At 39.8% G+C, this 20915-nt stretch overlaps 1 protein-coding gene across 1 annotated transcript in view; it reads left to right on the top strand.

Moving 5' to 3' along the window:
- Nucleotides 1-20915, top strand: part of P4HA3 (prolyl 4-hydroxylase subunit alpha 3) — a 40064-nt gene that overhangs the window by 405 nt on the left and 18744 nt on the right. The window contains exons 2-5 of the mRNA XM_054576144.1: nucleotides 6494-6636; nucleotides 7299-7522; nucleotides 15620-15769; nucleotides 20623-20674. Coding sequence (XP_054432119.1) covers nucleotides 6494-6636; nucleotides 7299-7522; nucleotides 15620-15769; nucleotides 20623-20674 — 569 coding nt within the window. The remainder of the gene's footprint in view (nucleotides 1-6493; nucleotides 6637-7298; nucleotides 7523-15619; nucleotides 15770-20622; nucleotides 20675-20915) is intronic.

The following is a 20915-nucleotide window of genomic DNA, read 5'->3' as shown; positions in this document are numbered from 1 at the left end:
TATGTGTGACCCCAGGACACTGTGGCATGAGGTGATGGGGAACCTGAGACTGACTTAGACCCCAGAGACACTGTGTCACACAGTGTGGGGTCACACACACACAGTGGCACTCCAGATCCAGCATCACACAGCGAAGCTGATAACAGGGTGTGTGGAAAGGTGTGGTGAAGTGACTCTGAGGCCAAGTAGGACCTCACCAGGCACTGTGTCAAGCTGTGTGGGCTCCCAGGCACTACCCCAGCAGCACAGAGTGACTACTGTGTGAGGCTGTAACTATAGGTGTGTTGACCATGTGGCCCAGTGAATTGATGTTTAGTATGAGTCAGGTGACATTCTGTGACCATGTAGGAGACTTACATGTTATTGGGACTGGATGCACATGACACTGTGGATATCATACTCCACATGTGAAAGATGCTGAGTAATTGTACAAGTCACTATATGAATAGTTCTTCATGTTCATCAGTTCATTCAACACATTTATGTTTGAGTGCCAAGCCTTGTTCCACACACTGGGGATAAAACGGTGAACAAGACCCAAACTGACTTCAAGGAGCTTGGATTCTGTAGCATCATGATTCTTAATCAGAGATGTCTATGCCTCCTTTGCTTTCAGCTCTCTGTTCTTTTTATGTATGTAAGAGCTCTCTAAATTCTAAATACATGACAACTGAGACGTAATATGTGTATGAAAGTATTTGACACAAAGATAATACTGGGTAAAACCATCCTTGATGCTAGAGGTTATTGAATATGGCATACACAGCAAGTCCTCAGCCAATATTTTGATATACGGTCAACAAGCTCTAGCGCTACACCCTGTGGGATACCATACTGCAGGCTTGGAACACTGGGGCACTGAAATCACATAATGACTGTTATTGTCAAACTATGAAAGATGAATGATTGTATTTGATACCATGTGTATGAGTATGAGTTGTGCCTTTTCTGCTTAGGACAACGAGAAGCCTGCAGTATGAGAAACAGTGGTGTAACCACATCGTTATGTGACTATATTAATACTTGTACTTATGTCACGTGACCCTCTACTGAGCTGAGACAACAGAGGGCTGTCTCACAATGTACTGCTTACACAACTGTGTTTGTGATGGTAATACCAATGCGGGGGCACACAGGAAGGTGTGGACCCTAATGCTGTGTGAGAGAAACACATACAAGAGAATTTGTGTGTGGAAGTGTATGTGAAAGACAGATATTATTTTTTTACTCAGTGGTGACTGAATGATGATGTAATTTGGAATGTGCTCTTAAGTATGTAGTTTGCATATAAGCAGTTATATGCATATTTAAATTTACTGTTAGTTTCAAATAGCATACAGTGCACATACGCACATATACATAACATGTGAGTGTATTAATAATAGCAATAAATGATGATAATTTCCATTATTCTTTTACTCTTTAGAGGAGCAGAGTTGCCTAACATTCTATAGGCCCACATTTACAGAGCAAAATATTTTAATTTTGTTCTTAGTCTCAGTTCATTGGAGTCCAAGTTAATTAAGGGTGATAGACGTTTTTTGTCTTTGATTTCAGATACCAATATGCTCCCTGCTTGTTTTCTTACCACTAATCTCTTTATTTTGGTGGCCCCGGGTGGAGATGGGGAGTCAGAATCCAGATGCCAATGCGGGGCCTCTCAGGGATCAAGCTCAGAAGAGAGAGGGCTGCCCTGGCTGGTGTGGCTCAGTGAACTGAGTGCCAGCCTGAAAGCCCAGGGGGTCACCAGTTCTTTCCAGTTGGCGTGTGTGCCTGGGTTGTAGGCCAGTTGAGGGTGTACGAGCGGCAGCCTCACATTGGTGTTTCTCTCGCTCTCTTTTTCCCTCCTTTCCCCTCTCTCTAAAGGTAAATAAATGAAATCTTTAAAAAAAAAGAGAGAGTGCTGATTAAAGCAGCTGGACAGGGCTTCACTGTCTTTATCACCATTGTCATTGTCAAAGTGGGAGGTCTTGCACAAACCTTATCTCATTTAATTCTCTCTCACAATGCTTTGAAGTAGGTTTATATTACTCTCTTAAACAAATGAGAATTTTTTTTAAATATGAGAAAACTAAAGTTTAGTACCTTATCCAAGATTATAAATCTAGTAAGTAGCAATTCCAGGACTGGGACACAGTTCTTTTGATTCTCTCTCTATCATGCTATGATGTTCTACTGCTTGCTTATCCAACATGACAGGCTCCAGACCTGAGGTCTTATGAGCAGCCAGAGCACATAAAGATTAAAAGTCTGGATTCCAGAATTTAACAGACCTCTATTTGACTCCTTGGCTTTGACTTTGGGAAAGTTTCTTTACCTCTTTAAGCATTAGATTTTTAATCTGTAAAATAATGAAAATGGTAGTACTTACCCCCCTAGGGTGGTTGGAAGGATTAAATACCATATAAAGGTATTTATCATTGTGCTTGAAATGTAATAATTGCTCAATAAGTGTTAGGTCTTTATGATTGTTGTTTAAGACTGGCTAGTGAAACTAGACCCCATGTTTGTCTCTGAATATCAACTAGGACTATGAGAGCTCAGATAATAAAAAAGAATCAGAAAAATTATAGATTCTCTTCTCATCTGACTTATGAACATTTAATATCAGAAAGTTTAATGAGATATTTTAGAGACTCTTTGTTTTCGAGTCAATGCTCTAAAACCTAGTGAAATGTCTGCTTTTAAAAGCAAGAATTTTAGCAGTTCCTGCTCATTTTCTTATACTCCCAATCTGGTGATTTCATGGACTTCAGATGTTATTTCTAAGGACCTCATTTGATATTCTTCTTACAATTTTTAAATTTAGAAATGAAATATTTTTGATGTTGAAACTACTCTCTATCCACATTAATAAATAAAAATTATACTAGTTATATACTATTATAGTATATAATAGTTACATATCTAACTATATATATTTATTTAACCCATCTCTCTTTTTTTTTATACAGTTTTTTAAAACTACCAAGACTGAATGAGTAATGTCAGCAGCAATAATTTCTGTGTTAAGAATTAGCCATTCAGAATGTCCCAGAAGGAATGAAGCAAAGCCATTTCTGAATTCCAAAGGAGAAACATATTGAATTAAAATAGCCTACATATTGCGGTTGGATCATCTGTCCAGGCTCTGTTTAATGCAGGGGTTGGGTTGCAAATTTTATGTGCAGATTCTTGAAGGAAAGGGTATGCTTTTCCACTCAGAGCAGCATTTGCCATTTAGGAAACCGTGAGGTTTGAATTCAGCATCCAGTTACTCGGTCTCTGAAAACCAGCTATTTGCTCAGAGGCTGGGCTTAGGGCCAGCTTTTGGATTCCAAACCAGCCTCAGAGATTAGTTGATAGGTTTTTTTCTTCCTGTAACAGAAAAGTGATGTATCTGAATGCTGAATTGAATTATGTGCTACAGTAAAGATCAAACCCCTGCCCTAAATTAATTGACCCCACAACACAAAGTGGGCTAGGAAGAGAATAAAGAGATAGTGCTTCTGACCTGGTTGATAACTTCGGACAATCTTCACTGCTCTGCCTTACTTCTTTCTGTCTGTGCCTCAGTTTCCTCTTATGCCTGTTAACCATTAATTCACAAGACCAGATGAAGAACCTATTTATTCAGTTACAGAAAAGGTGATGGAAAGAAATACTAGAGTGGTTGTGCTAGAAGAGATCTAGACTAAACTAGCTCTGTCATTTTATAGAGGAAGAAACTGAAGGATAGTTGGAGGCTGGGTCAGGATAAGTCTCAGGTCTCCTCTCAGCTCCTCCCTATCCAACTGTCTTATAAAACCACTGCCCATTCATCTTCAGTTGTTCCTGGACACTTAGTCTTCAGGCTGGACTCAAGCCCAAGTCTCTGCTTGTCTTAAGTTTTTTCATCTAGCAATGGAATATCTTTCACTAAGTAGTTCCATATGGAGCTGAAGCAGGAAATAATGGGTAGTAAATAAATATATATATCCCACACCCTGGAGACTGGTTTAGTTTCAAAACCTTAGGGTGGTGCTCTCAAATAGCCCTGTTTGGGAATCGGAGACATCCTGGGACTTGAAAGGCTTCCCATTCCTTCCCTGGGGCACCACGGCCCAGGTTCTCCTTCCTTAGTTTATGATTGAATTGGATGTTTGGCTCTCTGGAAGCAGCATGAGGCAAGTCACCTTCTATTCACAGGCTCTGTTTCATAGGTGCAGGAACCATCATCCTTGAGAAGTCTTTAGTTCCGACTCTGCTTGGAGGCAGTGAAATTCTCCCCCACCCAAACACTGTCTCTGTTTTTCACTTTCATCCCATTCCACTCATGGAAGTCCCCCACTCTTGCCAAAGGACTCCTGTATTCTCACGTGCTCTTGCACATGTTCACATAAATCCACATTCTTTTCACTTTGATCGCAGTCTTTTCTTTTATTTGTTATTATAATCCTTGAAAATTAAGTATTCTAAAACAAGGGGAAAAATTCTTAGAGGGCAGAACTAGAACTCTTAAGTCTGCCTTATTATAATCAATACATTTCAATAATATAAATCCTGCCAGTGTGTTAGAAGTGGAATAACCATAGTAGACCAGAAAAGGAGACAGCATCTTTTGCCTCCACAAACACTCTTGCAGGATTTATGAGAAGGAGAGAAATTAACTAGAAAGATGATCACTGCTGGCCCCGCCATTTCTGGCCCTTTCCTGCAAGTGTCTGCAAGCCAGAGAGCGGATAGCATGCTGGAAAACCCTACCTCTTCGTTCCCCATCAGCCACCACCAGTGTCTACATGGTGTACTTCTGAACATCTCCCTTGAATCCATACCGTTCTTTGCTGCCACTGTCACTGTTAGGGTTCAGATCTACCTTGTCTCCTACCTGTAGTTTTGAAATGGTTTCCTATGTGGCCCTTCTGCCTCCAGTCACTTCCACTTCTGAACCCTTCTCCCCACCCTTTCACAGGTTTATATACATTCGTAAACATTTATCGCACACCCAACTCTCACTTAAAACCTTTTGGTGGCTCCTAGTTGCACTCAGGGTAAAAATCAAATTCTTCAGCAAGGCCTGTGAGGAGCTTCTCACTTCTTCAGTCTGACTTACCCATCTCCCAGCACGCCCTGTGCTCCAGCAATATGAAACTGCCTGTAAGTCCCCTACCGTCTCTCTCTGTACCTTTGCATCCTTTGAGCGGCCTCTGCCTGCCCAGAAGGGGGACTCCTCTCCCTTCTGCATGTTCTCATTCCCCCATCACATCTCCATTTATCTCCTCTGTGAAAGGAGAAATTATCTTCTCTGATCTGTTCTGGCCACATCAATCACCCCTTTTTTGCACTGCCCCCTAAGCCTTACTCACAAATCTGGTATTGCATCTGTAATGCAATTATTCTTGTCTATATTACCCACTAGACTGTGAGTTTCTGAGACCAAGGTTGTTGTCTTATTCAAAATTTTGTTCCTAGCTCCTAGAAGAACATAGTATTTTATTCATTTTTCACATAAATATGTATTGAACTTAGACACAGAGTGATGAGAAAACCATCTCTTCTCTTGTCCATGAAATCACTGAGCATGGGATCCTGTCTTGCCCAGCTTCCAGCATGGAGTCTGAAAACCAGCAAGTAACCAGTAGAGACTGACTTACTGAATGAACAGATGTCAGGCATCTGTGCCTTTGTACACACTGGTCCCTACTGGCTCAAAAAAACCCACTCTTCCTCCCTTCTTTGCTCTAGCTCCACGGGAAACAGTATGGCAAAGGCAACTGAGAACAAGCTTCAGAGTCAGGCAGAGTTGGGTTCATTCCTGGCTTTGTTGCTAATGGTGTGGCCTTGTTTCAGTTTCCTCTCCTGTAAAATGGGCATGTTAAAGTCTCCTGTAAGGGTTGTGCAGGGGATTAAATGAGACTATGCATTTATAGCACTTAGCAGAATGCCTTATACTTGGTAAGGGCTCAATAAGTAGTAGAGATCAATACTTTAGCTAGTCCTTCAGGACTCAGATCAAGTGCCATCTCCTTGGGGAAGCCTTTCATTTCATCGTCTAACTCCCATCTGTGTTGGGTGCCCTGCTTAAAAATGGCTATAGCATTACATAACATTATATGCTCACTTCTCTCAGTGCATGTATCACAATTATTGCAATTAATTGAACAATGTTTTTGAGCTTCTACTAGGTTCTAAGTATTGAGTATAGAATGAGGAGATAAAAGAAAACTTTCTGAACTGTGAACTCCTTGAGAGCTGGACCCTGTCTTGCCTTTGTTCCTCTAGCCTCCAGCATGATGCCAGATGTACAATAATTGACCAGCAGAGACCAACTCATTGAATGAACAAATGAATAGACCTACTTTTGTTGTGTTGGTAGTTTTCATATATTTTGTGCTTATTGGTCAGAATATTACATGAGCCTAAAGGGGTTCAGCATATCATTTTTAACTACTCTTAATGTATAACTGCCATGCCAGCCTTTCCTAAGTGTAGTGGTTGCACCAGTAGGTGAGATCATTCTAGTCCTCTCTTTCAGGTTCTATGACAAGGTGCTCTCTTTGCATGAGGATTCAGCATCCCCTGTGTCTAATCCTCTGCTTGCGTTTACTCTCATCAAACGCCTACAGTCTGACTGGAGGAATGTGGTACATAGTCTGGAGGCCAGTGAGAACATCCGAGGTAATGAGGAGGAGGGCTGGAGGGTAAAGAAGATTCTATCTCCTGACTCAGTGGAAAGGAGAGAGATTCTGATGGGATGTGATGAAGGATAATGAAGTGGGTAGGTATTACTTGATCTCCTTAGCTCTAATTATTACAAAGAAGTACGGCCCCTTGTTACTATGTTTATGTAATTTTACATGAGAAAGTACTTGCATATCCATTATCACTTGGTCTTCACTACAATCCTGCTAAGAACAACAGGTTTTATCATCCCGTTTATATATGTGTAGAAAGTGATGTCTTCTAATTATTTCTGTTTTGTTAAGTTGCCACTACAGTGTGATCTATGGCAAGATCACTTTCCTAATTTACTCTATTTTGTACTTGAACAAGTTTGTTGACTTTAAGGAAGTTAAGCAGAAGAAGAATTGTACCCTGTAAAGGGCAAGACTCCCAGAGATAGATAGGATGGGACAATGTGATAAAGGTGTGCGCCTTAGTTTTGACTCGAGAGCTTTTCTTCCTTATTCAGAAGATTGTGTTAAGCATCCGCTCTGTGCCAGGCACTGCGCTTGCCACTGGGAAGAAAAGCAAATCAAGCATTATCTTTGTTCACGAAATATGGGAACAGGTGATTATGCCTGTGTTTTGAATGGTGACTTGTTTTCATGACTTTATAGCTCTGAAGGATGGTTATGAGAAGGTGGAGCAGGACCTGCCAGCCTTTGAAGACCTTGAGGGAGCAGCAAGGGCCCTGATGAGACTGCAGGACGTGTACATGCTCAGTGTGAAGGGCCTGGCCCGAGGCGTCTTTCAGAGAGTCACTGGCTCCGCAGTCACTGACCTGTACAGTCCCAGACGGCTCATCTCCCTCACAGCAGATGACTGCTTCCAAGTTGGCAAGGTAACAATTTTCAGAGAAAGATGAATTGCTTGGCTCTGTTTTCTTGTGGATGAAATAGCTATATCCTGATTGCTTTTACACGTTTTACATGTTTCTAATCCTGACAGCAAACTTGGAAATTTGTTATGCCTCATTTTCAGGTAACAAAATTGAGGTTCAGAGACGGTAGAGCACTTGCCTAAGGTTTCACAATTTTAAGTAGAACTAAAATCTGAACCTGGGTCCTGCCCAGTGGCTCAGTGGCTTAAGCGTCCTCCCATAACTGAAAGATTGTGGCCTCCATTCTGTTCAGGGCACATACCTCGGTTAAGGGTTCATCTGCTGTGCAGGTGCGGATGCATGCAACCCCTGGTCTGGATGCATGCGATTCCTGGTCCTCGTGCTGATCCCTGGTCTGAGTGCATATGAAGGCAACCAGTCAATGCTTCTCTCACATTGATGTTTCACTCTCTCCCTTCCTCTCTCTCTAAAAAGGTAAACGAAAGTGTCCTTAGGTCAGGATTTAAAAAATAATAATTAAAAAAATTTTGAGGTCTTGAATGAAGATGGCGGAGGAGTGAGTGGAAGTCACACTGACATCCTCCCAGGACCAACCTGGAATTACAACCAAACTGTGGAGAAATCACCTGGAACAAACAACTGAACAATAGCGAGAGAGGAACCTTGTAACCTCAGAGACAGAAGAATCAGCTTTAGTGCACTCTAACTGGTAAGGAGTGCGGTACAGACCTGAGAAGGCAGGCGGGATGCCCACGGGCGGCAGCACCAGAAGGATAGTGAAATGGCCAGTTTGACCCCCTGAGAAGAGCAGGGTCTAAACCAAAAGTGAGGATCTCTAGCCCATAGCACCAGAGCCCAAAAAGTGCACAGAAAACAGCCAGCTGCGAAAAGCGGCAGGGTTGCCCTCTGCCAGAGACAGGGGGCTGGAGACGCAAAGAACTGTTTAAAGGGCCAACGCATAAATTTTTATTTGCAGCCACTTACCCTGGTCCCCGGTTAAGGCAGGGGCAGAGTGGGCTAGAGACGCCTGAGGAGAGACTGGGGAAGGAGGCTTTGGGGAGAGAACTGAGAGAGTAGCCGGTGGGATCTCGGTGCTGACTCATCCCCCATGCGGCAGCAACCATATTGCTTAGGCAAAGACCACTCCCTCTGGGCAGCACCAGCGTCAAATGACCCAATAGCCCCACCCCTAAGTGGGATCCCACCCCACCCTGTGCTGTCTAAGCTGCCTGCTGAGTGCAGAGTGGCAGCCACAGACAGTAGATCCCTGGCTAAAGGGTCTGGCGATACTTGAGGAGAGACTGGGGACAGAGGCTTTGGGGAGAGAACGGAGAGAGTAGCCAGCAGGATCCCAGTGTGGACTCCTCCCCCATAGGGCAGCAACGTGAGAGGACCCAATAACCCCGTCCCCAGGAGGGACTCCACCCCAGCCCAAGCTGTCTAAGACAGCCTGCTGAGTGCAGAGTGAATGGATTAAGAGCTGAAGGAGACAGCCACAAACAGTAGATTACTGGAAGTCTCGAACAGACTGCTTAAGGTCAGACAGAATCAACATGTGACATCATTAGAGGCAGATCCAGAAAGTAAAAACAGTGGTCTCCAACCATACAAGTTCACACCACAAAGTCAGGGAATCAAGACAGATCAACTTAAGAAACAGAAGCAAAAGATAAGAGTCTCACAAATAATGGGAAGACAAAGAAATATCCCCCTCTTGAAGGGAAAGGAGAAATCCCCAGAAAAATAACTAAATGAAATAGAGGCAAGTAACTATCAGATATTGAGTTCCAAACAACGGTTCTAAGAAAGCTCAATGAGCTCAGTGAGCTCAGAGAGAATTACCAAAAACTACAGGGAAACTATGAGGAACTTACTGAAAACTATATCAGCATGAAAAAGGACATAGAACCTATCAAGAAGAGACAAGAAGAAATGAAGAATACAATTTCTGAATTGAAGAACACAGTAGAAGATATCATCAGCAAGCTAAATGAAGCTGAGGACTGAATCAGCGAGCTGGAGGACAAGGTAGAAAAAAAAATCCCAGAAAGAGCAAGAAAATGAAAAAAAACTCAAAAAGCATGAAAAGGCATTGAGGGAAATGCAGGACAACCTGAAATGTAATAATATCCGTATAGTAGGGATACCAGAAGGAGAAGAGGATGAGGAAGGGATAGAGAACCTGTTTGAAAAAGTCATGATGGAAAACTTCCCTAATTGGAGGAGAGAAAAAGTCACACAAGTCCAGGAAGCACAGAGGGTCCCATTCAAGAGGAACCCAATGAGACCCACTCCAAGACACATCATCATGAAAATGGCAAGTATCGAAGACAAACAGAGAATCCTAAAGCAAGCAAGGGAGAAAGGTAGTAACATATAAAGGAGCCCCGGTAAGGCTAGCAGCTGATTTCTCAACAGAAACACTGCAAGCCAGAAGGGAATGGCAAGAAATATTCCAAGTCATGAAAAGCAAAGGCCTGCAACCAAGACTGCTCTACCCAGCAAGCCTCAATTAAAATGGAAGGTGAAATAAGGAGTTTCCCTGACAAAGAAGGCTAAAAGAATACACCTCCACCAAACCAGCACTGCAAAATATGCTAACGGGACTGCTTTAAGATGCAGAAAAAGTTTCTATGAATACCCAGTTCCTTTCAGAGTTGCCAATACTTGATATTACCAATATTTTTAATACTCACTAATCTGATTGTGACAATGATGTTATGGTAATTGTTCCTTTATTATTTGTTGAAACTAAACCTGTTTTAGTATATTTCTTGCCTATTTCTATTATTTTTAAAAAGATTTAAATGACGTTTTGGTATTCTTTATCCATTTATTGATTAAAAGTTTGTAGAACTCCCCCCCCCCATAAAAAGACCCCTACTAACCATGTTTTAGATGTGTTGCCAGTACTTTTCTATTCTATTCCTTGTCCTTTAACTTTTTATATGTATATTACTATATAGTTAAATGTTTAATATAGTCATATTGTCAGTATTTATAGCTTCTGGGTTTGAATATTTTACTTCAGGTCATGAAAAATATTAGTTCTGTTTTCTTCTAAAACTCCTTAGATTCAACATATTGATTTTTATCTCATCTGAATATTTCTTGTATAATGTGTGAAATAGGGCTCTATATTTGTTTTATTTCAAGTAATAGTGGTCCATGCACCTTATTTGTTGAATAAGCCTTATTTTACCCATTGATTTGAAATATCAACTTAATCATATATTACATTGTTAGACAGATATATACATCCATCTCTAGAATGCTCATTATATTTCATTGATCTACTTGATTATTTCTGTGCTGGTGTCATGTTAGTTTAATTGCTGAGACTTTATAATGGTTTTAAATTTTTTAAATATTTTATAATTAACTTTGACATTTATAAAAATAAATAAAATCAACCTGCATTTAAGAAGGAAAGAAAGAAAGAAAGAGAGAGAGAGAGAGAGAAAGATGGAACTCCTACCTTTTGTGACAACATGGATGGAACTGGAGAATATTAAGCTAAGTGAAATAAACCAGTTCATGAAAGAGAAATACCATATTATCCCACCTATAAGTGGACTCTATTCAACAAAATAAACTAATGAACAAAATAAACCACAGGCACGGAAACATGGAGCAGACTGAAAGTGACCAGAGGGGATGGGGAAGGAGGACAATGGTGGAAAGAAGGGGAAGGAACTAGACAAAGAATATGTGCGAATGACCCATGGACATGGACAACAGAGTGGGAATTGACTATGGGAGTAGGGAGTGGGGGTGGGATGGGAGGAAGGGGGTAAAGGGGTAAAAATTGAGACAACTGTCATAGAATAAACATGATTTCTAATTAAAAAAAATAAAAGTAAATCTTGCACCAAAAAAAATTTTTTTTGAACCTGGGTCTTTTAACTCCAAGTCCCAGGCTCTTTCCATGATAGCTAAAATGATCCCATACTGAGGACATTGTTGAGAGGGGAAGGAGTGTTATCAGCCAGGACAACAAACAGAAACTGGGACTGTCCTGGGTAAAGTGGTCCTTGGGTCACCCTAGCTATCGCGCCCTGCGCCCCGATGAACGGCTGGGTGAAAAGGGCACGCAAGGTGAAGGGTAGGGGAGAGGGATAGGAGAGAATCATGCGAGGGGGCCTTCTGAGACTCTCTGGAATCTCTTGCACATTTCCTAGGCATTTAGAAATACTAAATTAAGGTAGAGTCACAAAACAGGCCATTCACTCTTACATTACTTAAGGAAGTACACTTCAGGATGCCTCCATATGAGGTATTTAACTGATCTTTGATCGTAAGTTATAAGCACACTTGAGGTCATTTTACAGTATACTCTTTGTTAGCCTTTGCCTCAGCAGTAATGAAGCGAGTCCTCTTCAATTTTAAAGATGTGTGTTGCAAGAAAGTGAATTTTTTCCAACACCTGTAGTATTCATTAACCTGTTTGAAAGTGGGCCTCATGGTCCCGATTCCATGTTTTGAGAGTCAGTCTTCCAAGTTAAAGCAGAGGGAGTTGCCTAAGCCTCTCTATCTACCACTTTCCCTTTCCTGGGATTCTGGATGGAAGCAGAGCTCAATCATCGTGTTCATGGCTGATTTAAATTTAAAATAGTTTCATGTCAATAGATGCTTCATTAGCGAGGCCTTTCTGAGATGAAAACCGTATGTTGAAATTTTAGTAAGTCACTTTCTGGATGTCTCACTGGCAATCTTTATTTCTGTGTTTATTCATTTACTTTGAAAGACGAAACATTTCAAATGTAAGAAAAGTACATAAAATAATACTATAACGAGTAATTTGTATGTGCAATTAAGATGAGATACATGTTCAAATTTTGCCAGGTTTGTTTCAGATTTTTTTTCAGGTTTTTATAAAAGAATTTACATGGAGCTCACTCCTTTTCCTTCTCACCACCCCCCACCCTTTCTACCCCGCCTCAGCCGTTGTCCCAAACCATATGGTGCATATTCTTCCGAGTCCAGCTCCTTTCCCTCAGCACATTAGGTCTATGAAATTCACCTCTGTTGTTGCATTTACTAGTGGTTCATTCCTTTTTATTGCTTAGTAGTATTCCATTCTATAAATATACCAAAAAGTGTTTACCCAGTCTCCTGCTTTAATCATTGTTAACATGTGGACAAACTTGTTTGACCTGCATATCTCCAATTCCCTCCATCATTGATTATTTTAAAGTGACCAGTCTTTCTATTTTCTGAAATTCTTAGTTGTCTAATTCCCCTGCCTTACTATTGTGTCTGTTAACTCTTGTTCATGATCAGTTATTTCCTGATATGGTTTATGATGTTTGATCATGAGCTTACTTTTAGCAGGATTTTTCCCCTCTAAGAGAATCTCTGTGCCAGAATTGTGGGAATATTCTCTCAGAGAGTTTTGGGTTTTCTTCTTCCAGGTACTCTGGTGATATCACTGGACTTAGATCCTTTTCTTGGGGGGCGGGGTTCTACATCACATCCCCATGACTTCTTTATTTTATAACTGGAAGTTTGTACCTTTTGACTTACCCTTTACCCCGTGCCTCTGTCAACCAGTCTATCCTCTGTTTCTATGGGCTTGGGTTTTTTGTTTGTTTGTTTTTGTTTTTTTTAATTTCACATATAAGTGAGATCGTGTGGTATTTGTCTTTCTCTATTTGACTTATTTCTCTTAGCATAATACCTCAAGGTCCATCCATGTTGCTGTAAATGACAATATTTCATCTTTTTTATGGCTGGAGAATAATCCATTGTGTTATCTATATGTAATTTTCTTTATCCTTTTATCCATTGCCATTGATGAAAACTTAGGTTGTTTCCATATCTTGGCTATTGTAAATAATACTGCAATGAAGATGGGGCTACATATATCTTTTTGAGTTAGGGCTTTCATTTTCTTTGGATAAATATTTGGAAGTGGAATTGCTAGATCAAATGATAGTTTTATTTTTAATTTTTTTTGCGAAACCTCCATACTGTTTTCCATAGTGGCTGTACCAATTTACATTCCCACCAACAGTACACAAGGGTTCCCTTTCCTCCACATCTTTACCAACACTTGTCATTTCTTGTCTTTTGGATAATAGCCATTCTAACAGGTGTGAGGTGATATATCATTGTGGTTTTGATTTGCAGTGGCCTTAGATCTATTTTTATATTGATTTATTGGCTCGGGGTTTCCTTAACTGTATAAATAATGCAAATTCACACCCTAAATTTATGTGAGGCAGAGGCTTAAAGTTGTGAATATTCTAAGGAGACATTTTATTTCCCTAAACAAAGCCCACATAGAAGAAAACCAGCTTTCTTTGTCTCATTGTGACAGTGGGTGGATTGGTAGTTTCTTCCTGGTCTACTCTTTTTCTTTTCTTTTCTTTTTTTAAGATTTTATTTATTTATTTTAGAGATGAGGAGGGAGAGAGAGATACATCAATATGTGGTTGTCTTTAGGATGTCCTCCTTCGGGGACCTGCCTGCAACCCAGGCATGTGCCCTAGACTGGAAATTGAACCAGTGATTCTTTGGTTCACGGTCCGGTACTCAGTCCACTGAGCCACACCAGCCAGGGCTCTGCTCTTTTTCTTAAGGTGTAGTTTTTCATGAGTTTTGGTTTTATGAATGTGTCTTAATTCCAACTGCTATGTTTGGGGAGGTCTAATCCCCCATGGCCTGCCCTCATGTGGGCATTACAACCTGAGGTTACTAAGTAACAAGGTTACTAAGACTAACACCTACCTCATCCTAGGCGGCTTCAGCATCTCCTCATAAGTTTATGTCTGGATTTTCAACTCCTTTTTTGTTTCTGATACCTGGGTAGTTTCCATTTCTCCTTCAAAGTACATAATAAAATGCTTGTTATGTTTTATTCAAAACTTCTGTGTCTTTGTGTTTGGAAAGATTCCCATATTGCTAGGATTTGAAGTTTCTCGTGGAAATCTTAAATAAATTGTTAACGTAGGAGAAAAATTTAAGTCATTTTTGATTAGCATTCTTCAACTCAACTTTGTTACAAATTGGAAACTTGAGAACCAGAGAGATAACACAGCGGGTATCGGGCAGACCAGGGATACGAATTGACTTGTATTTAGGCTGCAGAGTTACGTTATCTCCGCTTTCTGCCGTCTTTCTGCCTGTGTGGAAGTTATACCTGAATTTGATCGTTTTGTGAAGAGTCCTTCCAACTCTGTGACTTTATAATTCCATATTGTCTCCAACATCAATTTCCAGGAAATTCCACCCACAGTTCTGGTATTCTAGTTAACTGTAAGCTATTAGGAGACAGGAGCTATGTCTAGTAAATGCTGCCATATTCTAACATTTACTATAGGAAAATCCACTGAGCTCTCATAACATTCCCAGGTCTACCTTCATTATGGTATTGATGTACAGTGTCACAATTATTGGTCTATCATGTGCCCCTCAATTGTAAGATCTATAAGGGCAGGGACCATCAAATACACTGTAAATACTCAGTAAATATTGAATAAATGAATGAATTTAATCGATTCCTCACACTGTTACCAGCAATATCTTCCTAAAAACATGATATTCATGACTTTCATTGCCTTTTTAAGTTCATTTCCTGCTTCTCGTCACCTTACACCATGGCCACAATGTACTACTGGAACACATTCTTTATTTTGGCTTCTGTTTCTACCATCCCCTTATTTTAAAATGCCCTTCCTCCAGATCTTGGCTTATTGAAATCTTTTTCCCTCTTCAAGAATGTGCTATCTCAGATGCCACTTCTTTCTTGAAACCTTCTGAGACTCCCAAGCGTCCTCCTTTTTCTGTGTCTCTCCAGCATATTACATAGATTTCCTTTGAGCATTCATGCCATTCTGCCCAGTATTATAGTTAACTTTTATTCATATGTCTTCTCTCCAGATTATAAGTTCCTTAAATTTAAGAACCTTCATGTCTTCTCTATACCTAGTACAATGCCTTGTATATGATGAATGCTTAACATACTGAATTTAAATGAATTTGAGATGAAAACTTGCCTTCTTGGGTTCCAGTGGCCCTCCACTCTTGGCATGTAATTTCCTTTCTTCTACCTGGGAACTAAGACTTTAAAGATAGTACTTATGTTCCCTACAGGTAGCCTATGACATGGGGGATTATTACCATGCCATTCCATGGCTGGAGGAGGCTGTCAGCCTCTTCCGAGGATCTTATGGAGAATGGAATACAGAAGATGAGGCAAGTCTGGAGGATGCCTTGGATCACTTGGCCTTTGCCTATTTCCAGGTAGGGAAGTAAGTGAGACTCACTGCTTTCATCACAATAAATGTAATGCTTTACAATTTTCTAAGTATTGTCATGTCTCTTAATTTATCTTATCTTCCCAACAGGACCACATGTGAGTCAAGCAGGGCAGTTGTTTTATTATTTCCATATTTCACATGTGAGTAAACTAAATCTCCAAAAAAAATTCCTAATTCGTCATGAAGTTCACAGAGCTGGGATGAGAGCCCAGGTCTGTCCGCCTCTTAGCCCAGTGCTCTTTCCAATGCACTGACCACGTTAAAATCATCCTCTCTCACGTAAGAGGTAGTCTCTCACCTGTAGCAGCAACAGCTGCCTCCACAAATGTTTAATGGGTTCATGGTCAATGTAAATCACTCTTTGACACTCTCAACAACTCATAACTCTTCATAATATTATGCCATGATATTGCAAATGTCCAAGGAAGAAGTTTGATTGCTGTCCTCTTCCATCTGCAATGGAGCCCAACTGTAACGTGACTACGGTCCAGAGAGAGCTAGCCTCAGGGGTCCCAAGAGCAGCTCAGTGTCTCCTCCAGGTGTTTTTCCTTGATATGGCTGATCTGAAACCTGTTGTGCTTCGTGTGGAAGCTGATTTCCCTAAATATGGGAGCTGCCATCCTTCGGTAAAACTAATCCTATTTCCCAACAGATTGTACAGTCGTTAAGGATGGGCTTAAGAAGTCACTACAGAGCCAATTCCCAAGAGTTTCCAAGGCTAATAAACCAGTTCTACTCCCTACAGTCCTTTTTCTTTCCCTCTTTTCCTGAGAAAAGGGAGGAGGACGTGGGTGGTCCAACCCCACATGTTGCTCCCAAAACATATCTATTCTCAGTGCGGGAAATAGTCTTGTTCCCCTCATGGAAGTTTCTGGTAAGTGGTTCTTTGTTGTAAAACTTTCCAGAGTGCCACTCCCAACTTTCCTGCTCAATTGCTACATACTAAAACTGAAATAGAATCACTGTCATGCAACAAAGGACAGGAAGTAATTTAATTTTAATAGAGGAAGAAAATGGAGAATTGCCACGGAAAGACTCAAAGAAGATAAACTGAAACAACTTACCCTGAAAGATGGGTTTTAAATCGAGGGACTGATTATTAATTCTGCTGCCCATGCCTCCCCCACCCCCACCCCATGATGACTTAAATTTCCCCTCTACTCACTGGTAAAGTCTCTCTTTCCATAATCATGCTTTGCCTGGTCAATTTTATCCATCTTACAAGGCATCGCTCAAATGTTACCTACCTTGTGAAATCTTCCTTAGTTCCCCTGAGAGTCCACAGATTCTCCTTCTTTGTGCTCTTACAGCACAACTTTTTATGCAGCAGTAATAGAACACATAAGGCATTGTCTTACAGACGTTTTATGTTCTCCTTTTACTGACAGTAAATTAGAGGTAAATGTCTCTCCATGGGTCTTTCATTATCATGTGAAATGATATATTGTATATTTATGTATATGTAATTTATGTATATGGAATGGTATATATACATATGCGTATATATGAAAAATCCTATAATTATATAATTATACATATTTTTTCATGCTAGATTTTAGTAAAAAAAATATTTCAGTAACTGCTAATAATAAGAGACAATAGAGTATAGTAGGTAAACCCTAGGCTCTGAAATCAGATAGACCTAGATGAAAATTCTGTGAAAACTTGGGCGACTTATTCCTTGGACCTTGGTTTTCTTATCTTTAAAATGGGAATAATAATGATGTTATTAGGGAGGAAAAATAATTTTCCTTCTAACCTTCTGAGTTCTTGGCTGAGGCCTTCCTATAATAAAAAAGATTAACAAGAGGAAAATAAACAGAAGTTTACTAACACATGTACCTCATGTATACATGGGATATACCTGGGGAAGAATGAGTAACTCTCTGAGGTGACTTAAGTTACCACCTTAAATGTCACCTTCAGCTTCCAGCAAGTAATAGTGTAATAACTGTGTATGGTGTCAGGTGGGGACTAGACTTCTTGGGGAGATTGCTTTGTAAGCTATATAAATATCTCATCACCCTGTCGTATACCTGAAATTAATACAATATTGTATGTCAACTGTAATTGGAAAGTGAAAATAAAATTTTAAAAAACTTCATCTTCACCTAAAGAAAAGAAAGCAAGCTATGGGGAGAGGCAAGTTATGGGAGGTTACCCAGAAAACCAGGATAAACCAGGGTAAAGTTATGCAGATTTTAATGGGTGCCTTCTCCATGGATAAGATTCTCTTGTGACTTAGAGTCATCCTTCCCTGCCTGGTCCAGTGAGAGAGATACTTACAAATGGAGAGTCCCTTTGTGTCCCTTACAACAGAGAAACATCTGCTCTGGTTTTCAGAACTTCTCCGCTGTGTGCCCTTTCTCAAAATAATTAGTGTAAAATAATCCTTATGCCAAAGAAGCATATTATGAGTTGGCATATTCTACTGCCCTTCCTGCTCACCTCACAGAGTTGTGAGGACTAAATAAGCGCATACATGTAAAGCCCTTAACATAATTCATGATATATATGCACTCAATAAATGGAAGCAATTATTATAATATTGTACCCTGCAAGTGTATGTTCTCTTTTTCATTTAACAGTACTTAATATACGTATTTTCAAAGAAATTTAGCCAAAACGTCAAAAGTAACTCTAACATTGTTCTTGATAAAATGTAACTTTATCTTGTGAAAAAAACCTTCATTTTAAAAATACATAAAATTAGCCCTGGCTCGTGTGGCTCAGTGAATTGAGCACGAGCCTGCGAACCAAAGCATCACTGGTTCAATTCCCAGTCAGGGCACAGGTCTGGGTAGCAGGCCAGGTCCCCAGTAGGTGGTGCGGGAGAGTCAACCACACATTGATGTTTCCTCCCTCTCTTTCTCCCTCCCTTCCCCTGTCTCTAAAAATAAATAAAACAATCTTTAAAAACAAAAATATGTAAAATTACATTTTAGTTCTCTTCATCTCAAAAGAGTTTGAAAAACTATAACCCTTAGTTAATACCTGACGTTATAAAATATTCTTGGATTACTTAACTATCCCTCTGTTAAGTGTAAAACAAAATAATTCATGATATTAAATAATGAGAAATAACCTGTGTGTCCAGCAATAGTGGAATGGTTAGGTGATCTGTAATGCACCTTCTCAATGAAATAAAATGCAGCCATAAAAAAATGCTCTCTCTCTCAAAAACCCATATTCCTAGCAGCACTGTTCATAACAGCCAAGAGACAGAAACAGCCTAAGGATGAATGGAGAAACAAAAGGTGGTATATACATACAATGGAATATTATTCAATTTTAAAAAAGAAGGAAATCTGACACATGCTACAACATAGGTGAACCTAAGGACATTATTCTAAAGAATATAAGCCAGTCACAAAGAGACAAATACTGTATGATTCCACTTATATGTGGTATCTAGAGAGTCAGCTTCACAGAGACAAAGTAGCATGGCGGTTACCACGGGCCAAGGGGAAGGGTGCACTGGGAGTCATTTAATGGGTACAGACTTTCAGTTTTGCAAGATGAAAAAATTCTGGCAATTAGTTGTACAACAATGTGAATATATTTAATTTTACAGAACTGAACATTTAGAAATGGCTAAGGTGGTAAATTTATTTTATGTTTTTTTTAACCACAATTAAAAATAATAATTAAAAAATGCTGACTCTGAAGACTATTTTTGTAATGATATAAAAAAAATTCCTGCTCTGGCCAGGTGGCTCAGTTGATTGGAGCATTGTCTTGTACACCAAAAGGTTTACAGGTTCAATTCCTGATCAGGTCACATACCTAGGTTGTGGGTTCAATCCCTGGTCAGAACATGTACGGAAGGCAACCAATCGATGTTTCTCTCTCACATTGATGTTTTCCTCTGTCTTGCTGTCTCTATCTCCTTTTCCCTCTCTCTAGAATCAATAAAAATATATATATAACTTAGGTGAGAATTTAAAAAAAATTCCTGATGGCAATGTTGAGTGAAACAATCAGGATATGAAGATGTATAAGAAACATGATTATAACTATGTCAAGACTCTGTGTTATCCAGAGTGCTTGGAGTGTCTGGGTTTCAGTGGAGCATTGTTTTTTAAATTTCTCCTATGTTTTAGAATGTGCTTATTATTGCTTTTATCACTAAAAAGAAATTCCTAATATGCAAAAATAAAATGAGCAGAAGGAAATATTGTTCTACCAGTTCATCATCACCCCACAGCACCCAGAGCAGGATGGCGGCCCACCTACACCTGGTTCAGTTCCCCAGTTTGTCTGTAAAGTCCCTTTTACTTTTGACCATGTGTAGCCAATGGCTGAACGGCTACAGGGAGAGTTCATTACGATGCAGGGGGAATGTTTCAGGTTGAGTTCTTCCTTTGTCTCCATCCCATAACTTTGTAAACTCTAGAAAATATTGAGCCTGAAGAAAAAAAATTATATTTTTACTAAAGGTTTTATATTTTCATATTAAGTTTAATAATGAAATATACCCAAATAACACCACCTTGCAATTACAGGGTTTTGTATGCTTTAGGATTTGAGAATATTTTAAGAAAATTTATTTTCATTTATTTTTTTACCTTCCCTGGTAAGGGTGGTAATAAGTCACTTGTAAACGAGGTAACTGAGGAGCCCTAATTTACATCAGGGCTGCAAATCCTCAAATAGGACAGAGAACTTCCACATTCCTAGTCTGTTGTTCATTTCAATGAGTCTTTTTATCTCCTTGTGGTAAGAATATTTTTGAAAATCCACTGATTGATTTGGTCAGAGAAGACACCCTCAGTGCAGTTAACTCTTTCTTTTACTTACTTTCTTTCTTTTTCTTTCTTTTTTTTTTTTTTGCAGGCGGGAAATGTTTCATGTGCCCTCAGCCTCTCCCGAGAGTTTCTTCTCTACAGTACGTAATGGTAAAAGATAAGCACAGGTCTGGTTTACTGGGAAATCCTTCTGCTCTTGGCCTTAAATCTATGCAAGTGAAATAGAGCTCTCTATTTTTATTTTCCTAATTTCATAATCCAAGTCACATTTCTAATTTTGGATTAAATTTCACATACTGATCAATGCATGGGGGAGGATTTTTAAGTTAGTTGCAAAATGCTAAGAAGATATCAACCTGTCCTTTTCCTCCTCCACCCCCA

This window comes from Pteronotus mesoamericanus, unplaced genomic scaffold (assembly GCF_021234165.1).
Source record: "Pteronotus mesoamericanus isolate MK-2021 breed Mesoamerican mustached bat unplaced genomic scaffold, CSHL_Meso_final contig_33, whole genome shotgun sequence".
Classification (NCBI taxonomy): Eukaryota; Metazoa; Chordata; class Mammalia; order Chiroptera; family Mormoopidae; genus Pteronotus; species Pteronotus mesoamericanus.
The sequence above is the reverse complement of the archived record's forward strand: the minus strand, read 5'-3'. Positions and strand labels throughout refer to the sequence as shown.